Here is a 13498-nt window from a genome sequence, read left to right on the forward strand (position 1 = left end):
TTAAATTCATGAGGAATATTTACTTGAAAATATTTTAGTCTGAGGAAAGAAGCACGGCGCACAACGTCCTCCACACCGCTAGGTTGCGATAGAACGCCATTTACCTATTTCTTGAAACTAAAGAAAATAACTTCCGGGAAGACAACAACACATGGATGCAGGTTCAACTTTTTAAAGGTAATCTTGTATTTTTCATGCTTCGTCAATGGATGAATCCCACGTTTAATTTTACGGTTTAATCTTAGGTAAATTGGTTGTGGTTGACTGCGAGGATGTTTGACTAAATTCATGACAACGTGTGCGCTAATCGTCGAGCTAATATGGTAACACATAGGCGCAGTGGACCAGTGCTCAGAAAGTTATTTGAATTCGCTTTAAATGTGGTTAAAACCTGCCCAAATCGCATTACATTGACAACCCATTCAGGGATTTGAGTAAATATGGCAAGCACCCAAATCTAATCGTTTGCTAACTCAACTGCCGTATTATGAATTGTATCTTAAAATTTAGCTTGCAACTCAAAGCCGGATTTTGGCGTCTCGTAACTGGGAAAAAAAGACAAATTGATCCACTCGTACGTCAAAGCACCAAGCATCCAGGGCCAAGTTTGTTGTGTTTTGCTCAGCCCGTCATAGTTTGAGGACGTCACCATGACGAGGTGGGCGCGGGCCAACAACGTCCACAAGCACAAGGAGGCCGAGGCCACACCCTGGAGTCAGCTGAGATCAGGTGGAAGAGGAGGACGAGGGGGACCACCATCATCTCAGAATCGTCACTTTCGAGGAACCCAACCAGGTGGCTCTGCGGTGAAAAAGCCCAACCGGAAGAAGAAGGAATACACAGACCAAGACGTCAACGGCTTCCTGGAATTTCTGCAGCAGAACGGACAAACACCGGCAGCAACGACTTCCGGACAACAGGAGCTCCGGCAGGAGGTGGAAATGGCCTTGAAGAAGGATCAGAGGAGAGAAAACAGGAGGGTCAAAAGGCAGACAGACAAGAAAAATAAAATGGTGAGAGAAGTTGTAAAGGAACATGAATTGTGTCATGATCGTTTGCTTCTTCTTCAAAGGACAACCGACACCTGCGGACAAGTTGTGTGTCCATAATTGAAATGACTTCTACTGAGCGCATTTTACAAATATTCCACCGCATATAGCTATAATTTACGTTTTAAGACTCGCGCTGAATATTCAGGAAGTCTTGTTTTCAAAACACGAACACAAACTATTTGAATCAAAGTCAACGTCAGCTTTATTGTCAAATATGCATGACATACAGCACAGATGAAATGACTGTCCTCTCGGACCCAGCGTGCAAAGCACTTATAATGACTTTAACAAACATAATAAACACGAAAACGCTAATTTGCCAGGAGAGTAAATTCATAACTGGATGAGTAACAAGAAAGCATCTTCTCCGAATCTGAACTCTCTGAAGTCATTGTTTTGATTCTGGAGCAAGGCAGTTTGTGAAGGAGTATCCTGGCGTGATGTCACGAACAAGGGGGCGGGACTTTCTGAAGCTCATTTTGTGGCAGTTTTGGTACACTTTAAGTCATTTTTATTGGCGTTTTGCCTAATTTTTGACTAAAAATATCAGCCTGCGTGTTTTGAGTAATTTAAATGCTGTAAAACGTTTTTCTGATGTCAGGAAACAAAAAAAATGGTGTCGGTTGTCCTTTAATAAGCAAAGTAAGCGATGGTGGTGCTAAAATAATTTTTTGAAAAATATTTTTGTGGAAAAAAAAAATGTACGTCGGGTTATATCTTGCCCAGCTTTGTGCAATCAAATTGTTTGAATTGCTCTTTGCAGTTGTGCTTCAACTGCAGGAAGCCCGGCCACGGCTTAGCCGACTGTCCAGAGGCCGAACGCGACCATGAGATGGGTCGCGATATCTGCTACCGATGTGGCTCTACCGAACACGATATCCAACGCTGCCGGGCCAAAGTGGACCCTGCCGTTGGTTAGGACTTTGGTGACCTTTGGTGACCTTTGGTGAACAACAAAAGATGAACGTGGCTTTTTATTTTTGCAGGCGATTACCCCTTTGCTAAGTGCTTCATTTGTGGTCAGACAGGACATTTGTCACGCTCCTGCCCTGACAATCCCAAAGGTCTCTACGCTCAAGGTACAGTGTTTTAATAATAATAATAATAATAATAATAATAATCATACGTTTCATTTTAAGCGCCTTTCAAAGCTCTCAAGGACACTTTACAGTCACAGACAAGCATAGGTACTATAATAAATAAAATACAATCACAAATAGAATACAATATATAAAATACAGTTATAAATAGAAACGAGAAAGAGCTACACAGAAAATGCGATTTTAAATAGGTGGGATTTAACATAATTAACCTGTTTGTGTGTGCGCGTGTGTGTGTGTGTGTGTGTGCGCGTGTGTGCGTGCAGTGCAGAAATGTAAACAATCATATTTGATGATTTTAATCTGCTATATGTGCGTTTTTTTACAGTTTAAACTTGTCATTATTTTGGTTGTTATTTTGCTGTCAGCCACCAGATGGCAGCAAAGTACTACGGTAAATTAAATAATAATAATACATTTCATGTATAAGCGCCTTTCAAAACTCTCAAGGTCACTTTACAGTCGCAGGGTAAGTTTTTCCGTGGGTGAGCAGCGGCAGCCACACGCGCCAGCATTCACTCAACCTGGAAGTAACTGAGATAGATAGAAAGCTCGCTTGCTAGCTAATAGATACCTAGCTATGTAGCTAGCTAGAGATGACATTTGCTGAATTTAAAACCTTATTTACTAATTCATAGATAGCTATCTAGCTAGCACCCGAACAAGAAAACATCTGCGGTCTGCGTGGACTCCATTTTGACTTTGTAACTCACTTCCCAGGTGGTAGCTGTCGAGTCTGCGGATCAGTGGAACATTTCCAAAAAGACTGTCCAGAACACCAAGCATCGAGTGAGTCCAAAATCGCCACCTAGTGGACCTCGGCGCCTTTACATATTATTGTTCTATCTGTGGACTGGGGCAGAATTATTCTTTCATAGCAAAATGTATTTAATGCAGCTTTTTCCCCCCCCCCCCACAGGTCATACGGTGACTTTAGGTTGGTTGTCCAACAACATGAGCGCCGACCACGAGGACGTCCACGTTCCCGTCATCAAAAGCAAACCCAAGCAATGCAAAGTAGTGGTCTTTTGATCACGTGGCTATGGTACCCTTTTTCTTCTCATCTACTTTTTTTTTTCTCCCCCCTCACACAGTCACTTTCTTCTCTTTGATTATGCGAATTAAATAATCCGTTCAATAACAAAAAAACCCGTTACATTTCTTCCTTGTTTTGTATGGAAATTTTGGTGATAATTGATGGAATTTTAAATGAGGGAGGCGGAGCCATGGTTGGGCGGGTGTTATTTTCCACTCAGGTTTTAAAGATCCCATTAACTCATTCACTGCCATTCTGGAATTGAAAATATGACGTCGAGCGCCATTCCCAAATTTGTTCTGGCTTTGTTTTTTTATTGTTCGGGGACCGATAAAGCGCTGGCCGTGGCCTCTGTCAATGTTTTTTTTTTTTTTTTTTTTTCATTTCCACAAGGGGGTAGCATTTCGGCTTTTTCCATGTTGGCTATTTATTAGCTATCCATTAGCTGGCTAGCTGTTGGCTATCTATTAGATATTTTTTTAGCTATCCATTAGCTGGCTAGCTGTTGGCTATCTATTAGACATTTTTTTAGCTATCCATTAGCTGGCTAGCTGTTAGCTGGCTAGCTGTTGGCTATTTTGAGTATTGCAATATTCCAGCATTTTTCCTGAGTGTGCACCCTGATCACGGCTGAAGGCTTTGCTAATCTTTATCTTTTTAAATAATAATAATAATAATAATAATAATAATAATTACATTTTGGGGTTAGTGTCAGATTCCAAAAATTGGGAATGATTTGGAAAAATTATAATTAACAATTGGGGTGAATGGCAAGGCTAAGGATGACGATTTTAGGTATAAAAAAAAAGAAAAAAAATTATTTTTAGGTCTTAAAAAGTGTTACTTTAATGTGTTTTAAGCTTGAGGAGCACAAACACGTCACATCAAGCACTCCAAACAATGAAGACTAACCTGAACGCTTTCATTTTCCAGAAATTTCCATCTCGGCTTGTTTATATGTTAGCATTTCTTTAAAAAAAAAAAACTAATTTAATACAGACGTTTACATCTCATGAATACTCACAAGAACAATAAGAACCTTGTGAAGTCAAGTCAGGAAACAAAACTTTAGACCCCCCCCCCCCCCCCTCATGATTAAAAAAAAAAAACCCTCCTAAGCTCCTGCTTCCAAATAATTAGTGTATGTGTGTGTGAGACCAACACAGAGGCTTCATTCAGAGATCCCACCTGGTTGCACTTGGACATAAAAGAGGCAAAAATTCCCAGAAGAAGAAAAAAAATAAGCGATGCTGATGGCGAGCATATTTTCTCAACGCAGCTATTTTTCTCATAATCAATATCGGCAATGCTTATGTAAACTCTTAGTCGTACAGGAGTGGTCCATCGATGAGAAGGTTTCTTCAGCCGTCATCTGTACAAATTTGAAGGTGTTGGGGCGTTTAGTGATGGTAGCATTTGTCGCTTGTAAGGCATTCCATTGCTATCTAACTCTAGCTAGCTAGCTTGCTATCTGTATCTCCATAACTCTCGAACTCTCTAGCTAGCTTGCTTGCTATCTATCTATCTAGCTCTCTAGCTAGCTTGCTATCTAACTCTCTTGCTAGCTTGCTATCTAACTCTCTTGCAAGCTTGCTATCTATTTATATCTAACTCTCTAGCTAGCTAGTTATCCTCTCCTCTTTCATCTAGAACTGCTTCATGTCACAAAGAGGGTACAGAAAGGGCTGAAGAATTAATGACTCTCTCTGTCTTTGTTGTTTATTTGTTCTTTATTTATTTTATTTTTACTTTATGGTACTTCCAGTATATCAATCAATATGTATTGTATTGCCTAGCTAGCTAGCTAGCTATTTGCTATCTATTTGCTATCTAGGTGGCTGACTAGCTATCTTGCTAGCTATCTTTTAGCGATATGACTATCTCGCTGGCCAGCTATCTATTGGCTCTCAATTAGCTAGCTATCTCGCTTTCTATCTATTTGAGTTACTTCCGGGTTGAGTGAACGATGGCGGATATGGCTGCCGCTGCTCACCGCAGAAAAAAACGTACCCTGTGACTGTAAAGTGTCCTTGAGAGTTTTGAAAGGCGCTACGGGCAAAATGGTTCTGTAATAGATCACGGGTTTATGAATACATTTTTTACTCATAGTCCCCAGAGTATCGTTTCTGTGCTGGGAGGGCTTTTTCTTTGCAGTCCCTGTCCATATTTCCCCATTTTTTTTGTGTAAATAATCACACTTTTCTGTCAGATTTTTGGAACCTGCCGTGGAAACACGCTGCAATCCCTCCGTGCTGTTGACAAGGGGTCACACATGTATTGCAAATGTGTGTGTTAACTTCATAAAGAGTAATAAAACACAAGCAATGATTCCTGGAAGGGACGCGTGTTTTGTTCGAGTCTAGTCCTGAGGTAGGTCTTGAGCTCATCCTAATCCCTTCAATTTCCCTTCACAACGACATGTGGCGCACAGCTTGTTGCCTTGGCCTCTCGGAGCAGGAAGTGAAACAAAACAGTACATAGAAGAAAAAAAAACATTCCCATCAGCTTTCTACTCACCATGTTCATCCCGTAACTCTGAATCATTCCAGTATTTTACACAACAGTGAAACATGCAAGTTCATTAATTAACAAAGCACTCAAAAATAAATGTAAACTTGTGATACTCATAAAAGACAATAGCCATGTGATCATAAAAAATAATAGTATTTTATTAATTATGTTAATCTTGTCTCACTTTGTGTTATTGTTTTTTAAAAACTTTTATTCAAAGATTGTACATAACATGACGAATGAGAGAAATACAAATTAAAAATAAAAAAAAAACATTTTAAAATTAGAATAACAAATAAATAGATGCTATGCTTCTTAAAAAACAACAAACATTAACAATATTAAAATGGGAACACAATTTTACGGTACTAGCGGTTTTCTTACTTTTACAGTACGATATAGAACAAACGCACATCCAACTCTTTCAATAAAACAAAAGTTGCGTTTTATCTTTGACATTTTAAAATTAGGCATCTAAGAAACATTAATTATAAGATATTAAATTTAAACTATGTGACGTGTTATTTTGATTGCTTATTTAATTTTTTTATATTATTTATAATACATATTTTATTATATATTTGTATTGCTGACGTAAGCGTTGTTTGTCGCTGGATGATGACGCAGTTGTGACTGCGGCGTTATGGACTAGAAATTTGACATTTTTTTCCATATCGGCTACAAAGTTAACTTTTTTTTTGCCAGTAGGCAAATAAGAAACTCAGACCAGTACGGAATAACAGGTACAAACTGTTTAATGTTGTTCGTCGTTGTGTTTTAATCGCTCATTTCGCCGGCATAGCTGCTGGCGTTTACGTCTGGAAGCTAACAGCTTTAGCATTCAACTAACAGCCGATAAAAGTCGTTTTAAATCCCTCACAAACGATTTCTCGTGTATTAGCAACAAGCTGTAAATGTTAGGTAGCGAAGAATCATGCTAACGGGATAGCCGGCTAAATGCTAAAGCTCTCGACAGCTGCCGCGCTGGTGTTCTTATAAATACATCTCACAAATGTATGGAGTATACATTTTCAGGTCGTGTTTTGACAATGTGTTGAAAGTTTAGTGTATCGCTTGACCGCTACTGCAGTCATGTTTCCCTCCACTTTTTTTTAACCTGACAGCTGCCGGATGTGACGTTCCATTAGTTTCACGTGAAACAACACATTTATCTTACCTTGAATAGTTTTATTTTTATGTTATTAATAATCACTGAAGACCGTGGTCGTCTTTATCATTTGCCACAATTATTGGGAAACAGATCCAGATGCAATAGATTGTCTTAATGTCTTTACAATGTCTTAACATCAACATCACGATGCAGTGTGGCATGGATCACTACCCACTGACCTGGCATTTTAACTGACCACGGTTGCCAGGAAAGTGATGTCAAAGCCAGCTGCGCAGGCATGTCTGACACCAGCAGTCTACTCACCAGCGGTTCTTATATAAGAAAATAAAATAAATGGAGGCTAAATACTAAGTTAGGGAAAGTCCACGGCGAATGTTGTCATGGCAGGAAATTACTTCACCACACGTGACGTTATTCCACTTAAAGGACAACCGACGCCTCCGGACAAGTTGTGTCCATAATTTATAAAATCACTTCAAATGACTTCTACTGAGCGTATTTTCCAAAGATTCCACCAGCATATAGCTATATTTTACGTTTTAAGACTCGCACTGAATATTCAGGAAGTTTTTGTTTTTGAGTTGGTGACGATTCCTGACGTGACGTCACGTTAGGAACGCCCCTGACCTAGAAAGCGACACACAATGCATTTTGGGTACTTTGTTTGGTCTGAAAAGTTGGTGTTGATCTGTGTTGATGGCGAAATTAGATTGAAAACACATAAATAACGCCATGGTGAATCGTTGTGTTTTGCACTATTTGATACTAGTTGACACAAATTCCCAGCAGACAAATCAGCCCATTTCCAACGGAGCTTGGATGCCATTTTGTGCATTTTCTGGGACGCTACATTGGAGTCCAGACGCCTCAAAATGAGACATAAGGACTTCTTTAATCGATTGCAAACATTTATGCTTTCCTCTTCAGAACTATTTGAATCATATTCATAACTGGATGAGTAACAAGAAAGCATCTTTTCCGAATTTGAACTATCTGAAGCCATTGTTTTGATTCTGGAGCAAGGCAGTTTGTGAAGGAGTATCCTTCACAAAATGTATCGGTTGAACTGATGATTCGAATTCTCTGATTGGCTGTTCGGACACTGGAATAATAACAAAAATAAGTGTTTTGTTTGGAAAATGACAAACATTCTGCTTGCAGTGATGCACTCGACCATTCGGGAAATCCTCGTCTCATCCGAACCAGACTCCTCCTACTTCCTGCGTGTGGATGGGAGTGGGCGGGGTTTGGCGTCTGGGTTCCAGCTGCAACTCAGCGACGGACAAAGTGCTTGGAGAGGTGAAGGTAAAAAAACAAATCAGTCTGAGAAATGTCCACAAGTCTTGAGTCTTATGAATTATGACGTCAACTGTACTACGCCAAAGATAGCTATCTATTTGCTATCTATTTTCTGTCTATTAGCTAGCTAGCTATTAGCTATCTACCAAGCAAGCTATCTGGCTGGCTATCTATTAGCTGGATAGGTAGCTTTCTATCTATTTGAGTAACTTCCGGGTTGAGTGAACGCTGGCACGTGTGACTGTCGCTGCTCACCCACAGAAAAAACTTATCCCGCGACTGTAAAGTGACCTTGAGAGTTTTGAAAGGCGCTTAGAAATCAAATGTATTATTATTATTATTATTAAAGTTCCACTGCTCTGAAATCCAAAACGATGCAAAGCTGCCATCTGCAGGGATCTGTTTGTCATTACATTGCTTTAAAAAATGAAATTTCAAAAGAAAAGCTGAGCCAAGCCGGTTGATAATTTGGTCAACAACGACTTTTTTTGCAGCGACCGAGGCGTGTGTGTGCCAGGAGGCGGATGAGCTGGAGATGTCCATGGACGACTATGCCCGAGATCTCCAGGAGGCGCTAACAGGCCTGGGAAACGCCGATTCGTACCGTTTTGCCCTGGCGCCGGCGTCACCCGATGGCAGCGCAGCCCTTACGCTAACCTACGACAAAGTGCAGAAGGACATTTCGGTGAGCCTCTATGCATGTCAGGATATTACTTTTTTTTTTCCGGATGATGAATCCGAATTTCTGAAAAATTTACCTTGGCATACAAACTATTTTTAGGGATACACACGCAGCGCCACGATGAGTGATGTGTCGTTCGCGAACGAGCCCGTTCTCCAAGCAAGGAAATGACAGCTGACTTTTTTTTGTCCTCTATTTTCCGCCCCCAGTCTTCGGTTAAAGCCATGTGATTGGTCAATAAAGGTCAATAAAATGACTTTATTATACAGTACAGTTGATTTCTTTAATTATAATACCATAGCACATTTATTATACATAAAATAAGGTATATTTTATGTAGTTTTAAGGCTTAGAAAAGTAGAACATTATTTTTTATGGGGACCTGGGAACGGATTATTCTCATTTTAGTGGTTTCCTATGGGAAATTAATTTTTGGGATACACTTTCGCCTTATATACTCTGGGAACCAATTAAGTTTGTAAGCCAAGGTATCACTGTATGTTACTACAAAAATGTTCGTCTGTACCGTTGTTCGTACCTTGAATGTTCGTAAGTAGGGGAGCATATGTACAACACAATCCGTCTTTAACAAAACACTTGATCCAACAGTTAACATGTAATAACAAGAAAACAAAATGTCTCCCGTGTTATCGCGCTCCAGTTCAGGCTCGGCTCGGTGTCGCTGAAGCCCGTCCCGGAGCCGTCGGAGGCCATCAGGGCTTTGTTGACTCACAGTCTGGAAAGAGGAACATCTCTGGAGCAGCAGAACCAGGAACTGCAAGAGCACAACCGACGGCTACGACAAGAACACCAACGCATTACCGCAGAGTAAAGACGTCTTTGCGGTTAAACGTATTCGACTGTGTTGAATCATCACGATTGTTTCATAGACGACATCGATGTTAGTTTCAGTTCCTTTTGAAGTTTCAAATATTAGCCAACCAGGAAGTCCGCCTAATGACCTCCTCGCATCAGCGTCACGATCAACAACATCCTGCATGTGAATCATTAGCTATCTGGCCATCTAACTAGCCAGATAGCTATTTGCTATCTAGCTAGCTACTTAGCTAGCTATCGATTTGCTCTATCTATTAGCTGTCTCGCTGGCTATCTTACTGGTTATATATTAGCTATCTAGATAGCTATTAGCTATCTATCTGGCTAGCTATTAGCTATGTATTAGCTAGCTTTCTATCGATTTGAATTACTTCCGGGTATTAAATGTATTATTATTATTATTAACATAGAGTTGTGTCCAACAACTCTTCTTCCATGCAGCTAGCTAACTATCTATTAGCTCTCCATTAGCGAGCAAGCTTTCTATCTATTTGAGTTACTTCCAGGTTGAGTGAACGCTGCCGCTGCTCGCCCACAGAAAACTTTATCCCATAACTGTATTATTCTTGTATTCTTCTTCTTCTTCTTCTTCTTCTTCTTCTTCTTCTTCTTCTTCTTCTTCTTCTTCTTCCAAGTCTCACGTAGTCTTCTTTTGGTGCTTTTTCATGCATCAACACAATTGAGAAAATTTTTACAAAATAGGGTCTGGAGGTCATGGTCGTAAGTACGGGTAGTCGTAAGTTGAGCCGGTCGTAAGTCGGATGTTACCTGTATACACATTGGTTTATATAGCGCTTTAATAACAGCAGAAGCTGGAATAAAAGCGCTAATATGAAAAAAATGGAATTTATATCCCCTCGTGGGAAAAAAATGGCCAGCGCTCTATCGGCACCCAAAAAACAACACCAACAAATTCAGGAATGGCGCTCTATGTCATTTTTTCAATTCCTGAATAAATTTGTGAATGGCAGTGAATGAGTTAATCGATTAATCCATCAATCGCTTTTCTAATATGAAAAGCCATTACTGGTGTTTTTTTTCCCCCCCAGGCTAAAGCGCTATGCTAACGGGAAGGAAGAACTGGAGACTGAACTTTACTCTCGCTTCGTTCTGGTCCTCAACGAGAAGAAAGCCAAGATCCGCAGCCTTCAGGAAACGCTGAAGGAGCTCCAGGAAGTCGCGTATGCCGATCTTTTCAAGAACTTCGTACGTCGTCACGAACAATCTGTGACTTTTGTTGTTGTTTTTTTTTTTTGTGATACGAGCAGCGAGACACGTAAGATGGAAGACACAGTCGAAAAAAACAAAGCGATGGAGAAGGTGGAAGAAGACGAGTACGGTGGCAGCACTGATGACGAGGGTGCCACGCCCACCCACAGTAGGTTTTTAAAATTAAAATTTAGTATTTTATTTTTCTTTGTACTATACATCATTGTCCATATAGCAAAATTGCCATTTTTCTTAAGTAAGTACTATATTGTAAGTAAAACTTCAACAAAATGATTGAACAAGAGAAAAGAAAAAGACGGAATAAAAAAAAAATATAGACATATACAAATAATAATAATCAATTTCATTTATAAGCCCTTTTCAAAACTCTCAAGGTCACTTTACAGTCACAGGATCAGTCTTTCTTTGGGTGAGCAGCGGCAGCCACATGCGCCAGCGTTCACTCAACCCGGAATAACTGAAATAGATAGAAAGTTAGCTACCTGGCTAATAGATAGCTATCTAGATAGATAGCTAACAGCTAGCAAATAGATAGCTAGTTAGGTAGCCAGCTAGATAGCGAGTTAGCAAATAGATATCAAATAGCTAGATAGCCAGCTAGATAGTGAGATTCGCTAGCTAATAACAAATTCGTTGTATGTACAGGTGACATCCGACTTACGACCGGCTCGACTTACCACCACCTGTACTTACGACCACGACCTCCAGACCCTATTTTTTAAATTTTAATTCTACGCCTGGCACGGCAACTCGCTAGCAGGCCGGCAACGCGTGCTACAATTTTGTCCAGCCAGCATGTCACACACTTGCACAACAATCTACTGCGTGACTACAAGTTTGACTAAATAAACTAGATACTGTAATCCCCCAATGACCCCCACCCCACCCATCCATCCCCTTTTTAGTGACATGATTGACATTATAAAAATGTGATGATGTCACTTTCTGTTTTTAGAGGCCCGGTCGTGCACCCCCACCCCATTGGATGACAGCCAGAGTGACATCACGGATGTGGCGCCCAGTCGGAAACGGCGTTTGCGTCACCTGCGAGCCTCGGAGGCGGCTTTCAAGCGAACGCACACAAGGTAGAGGCTGCAATTGATTCTTTTTTTTGTGTTCATAACACAGCTGGTTTTGGCGCCCGGTTGACTTGTGCCTTTTAAACAAGAAGCCTAAAGTGTCCTTATTAAACATTTTATGGGGAATGTTTGAGTGGAAGGCGATCCGCTCGCCAATTCTTTTGCAACTCAAATGCGTTTTTTTAACTCATTCACTGCCATTCATGAATTTATTCGGGAAGTGAAAATATGACAGAGAGCGTCATTCCCGAATTTGTTCGGGTTTTGGTTTAAAGTCATAATACTAATGGGCCTCAATCATCAGTACATATGCACCTAAAAGCTAGCAAGCACTCATTTGACGACAATGAGGTTAACATCTTAGCGAAAGAAAATAGATGGTTTGAAAGGGGAGGCAAAGAAGCTATTTTCAAAAAAACAGCAAAACCAGCAAAACACAGCAAAAAAATAAGAGACAATGTTTTATTGCTTGCAGCTGTTCGCACTGAGAACGCCCAGGGCCGTGGTATTCTAATCAAGAAAACTATGTTTTACTAATGTATCACTTTAATTTGCATATACTCTCAATAAATAGCTTGGCAGAGGGCTGCAGAATTCAGACGTCTGTCATGAATGGCTGCGTCTCTTGCCGCCAGTAAAAAGACAATCTTTCTGGGTTCGAGTCTTAATCCACAGTGTCCGATCGAACATCTCAGACAGTCCTGGAAATTTGAGTGACAATGACAAAAACTGACTGTAAGTAAACAATCTGCTTTAAATTAGATATCAAGTAGACAGGATGAACTTAGTACAACAATGACAAAAACCCTGGCACTGGAATGGACACATTTTTGGCAGTCTGGCAGTGAATGATTTAAGCGACACATGATGACACTTCAAAAGCACTCCTGCTGTCGGCCGCAACTCACCTCGAGACGCTCCCATTGCGCTTTTATCAGTGACCACGCCGTCTCCCCCGCCTCTTAAAAGCTCATCCATGCTAACTACCAAGCAACGGAACATCTTCATTAGTCACTGGCGCACCGTCGCCAAGTCTCCGTTCGTCCATATGTTTGCAGTTTTGCTACTTGTGAACCACATGATCCACTTCCTGTCTCAACAGGAAACGGTTCTTGTAAAACTGGACTCATTTAGCCCTCTGACCTGCTCTCTTTGCATGTGCAGGAATGATTGCCCGGCAGCAACCAATCAACAGGAGCCGCCGCAGCGCCAGCGGAATGTGTCGGTAACAGAAGCCGATGACCTTTTTGAGGATTTCTGACTAGCGGAAGATGAAGAAAAAGAAGCATCACGTTTGGGTGACGTCCATTGTCCTCCTCATTGATGAGGCGGCATCTGAAGTGTTGTTGTTGTTTTTTTTTGTAGACTTTTTGCAACACTTTCAATTGGTTTGTCGCGCGTCAAAGTAACAGACGTTGTCCGAAATGTGAATTTAACAAAAGTGTCTTTATTGTCATTGCAATGATACGTCGGTTTCCGAACACCTTGGCTGACGACATTTTCGGTTCACGAATGTTAAATTGATGAAAATTTGGATAGA

General features: G+C 40.6%; 2 protein-coding genes across 2 annotated transcripts; both read left to right on the plus strand.

The window, feature by feature from the left end:
• The first annotated feature begins 94 nt into the window (after window positions 1-94).
• Window positions 95-5519, plus strand: zcchc9 (zinc finger, CCHC domain containing 9). Its single transcript, XM_089021132.1, has 6 exons — window positions 95-177; window positions 626-1013; window positions 1816-1966; window positions 2039-2131; window positions 2873-2941; window positions 3072-5519. Exons 2-6 carry the CDS (start codon window positions 651-653, stop codon window positions 3182-3184), a joined length of 789 nt encoding a protein of 262 aa, XP_088877258.1. The 5' UTR covers window positions 95-177; window positions 626-650; the 3' UTR covers window positions 3185-5519.
• A 593-nt stretch (window positions 5520-6112) lies between these two features.
• xrcc4 (X-ray repair complementing 4) lies at window positions 6113-13487 on the plus strand. Its single transcript, XM_089021129.1, has 8 exons — window positions 6113-6442; window positions 7993-8136; window positions 8625-8815; window positions 9474-9640; window positions 10699-10830; window positions 10918-11027; window positions 11835-11964; window positions 13123-13487. The coding sequence occupies exons 2-8, from the start codon at window positions 7995-7997 to the stop codon at window positions 13217-13219; spliced, it is 969 nt and encodes a 322-aa protein (XP_088877255.1). The 5' UTR covers window positions 6113-6442; window positions 7993-7994; the 3' UTR covers window positions 13220-13487.
• Window positions 13488-13498: the final 11 nt, after the last annotated feature.

Source organism: Hippocampus bargibanti, linkage group LG18 (assembly GCF_051943395.1).
Source record: "Hippocampus bargibanti isolate YZ-2025 linkage group LG18, ASM5194339v1, whole genome shotgun sequence".
NCBI classification, from domain to species: domain Eukaryota; kingdom Metazoa; phylum Chordata; class Actinopteri; order Syngnathiformes; family Syngnathidae; genus Hippocampus; species Hippocampus bargibanti.

What these genes read in the sequence shown, in the direction of transcription:
- xrcc4 (XM_089021129.1), top strand. Translation starts at nt 7,995, where the DNA reads ATGCACTCGACCATTCGGGAAATCCTCGTCTCATCCGAACCAGACTCC. An exon ending in CACCAACGCATTACCGCAGA is followed by an intron (nt 9,641 to 10,698) that starts GTAAAGACGTCT and finishes TTTCCCCCCCAG; the next exon opens with GCTAAAGCGCTATGCTAACG. An exon ending in GGGTGCCACGCCCACCCACA is followed by an intron (nt 11,028 to 11,834) that starts GTAGGTTTTTAA and finishes TTCTGTTTTTAG; the next exon opens with AGGCCCGGTCGTGCACCCCC.
- zcchc9 (XM_089021132.1), top strand. Translation starts at nt 651, where the DNA reads ATGACGAGGTGGGCGCGGGCCAACAACGTCCACAAGCACAAGGAGGCC. An exon ending in CAAAGTGGACCCTGCCGTTG is followed by an intron (nt 1,967 to 2,038) that starts GTTAGGACTTTG and finishes TTATTTTTGCAG; the next exon opens with GCGATTACCCCTTTGCTAAG. An exon ending in CAAAGGTCTCTACGCTCAAG is followed by an intron (nt 2,132 to 2,872) that starts GTACAGTGTTTT and finishes CTCACTTCCCAG; the next exon opens with GTGGTAGCTGTCGAGTCTGC.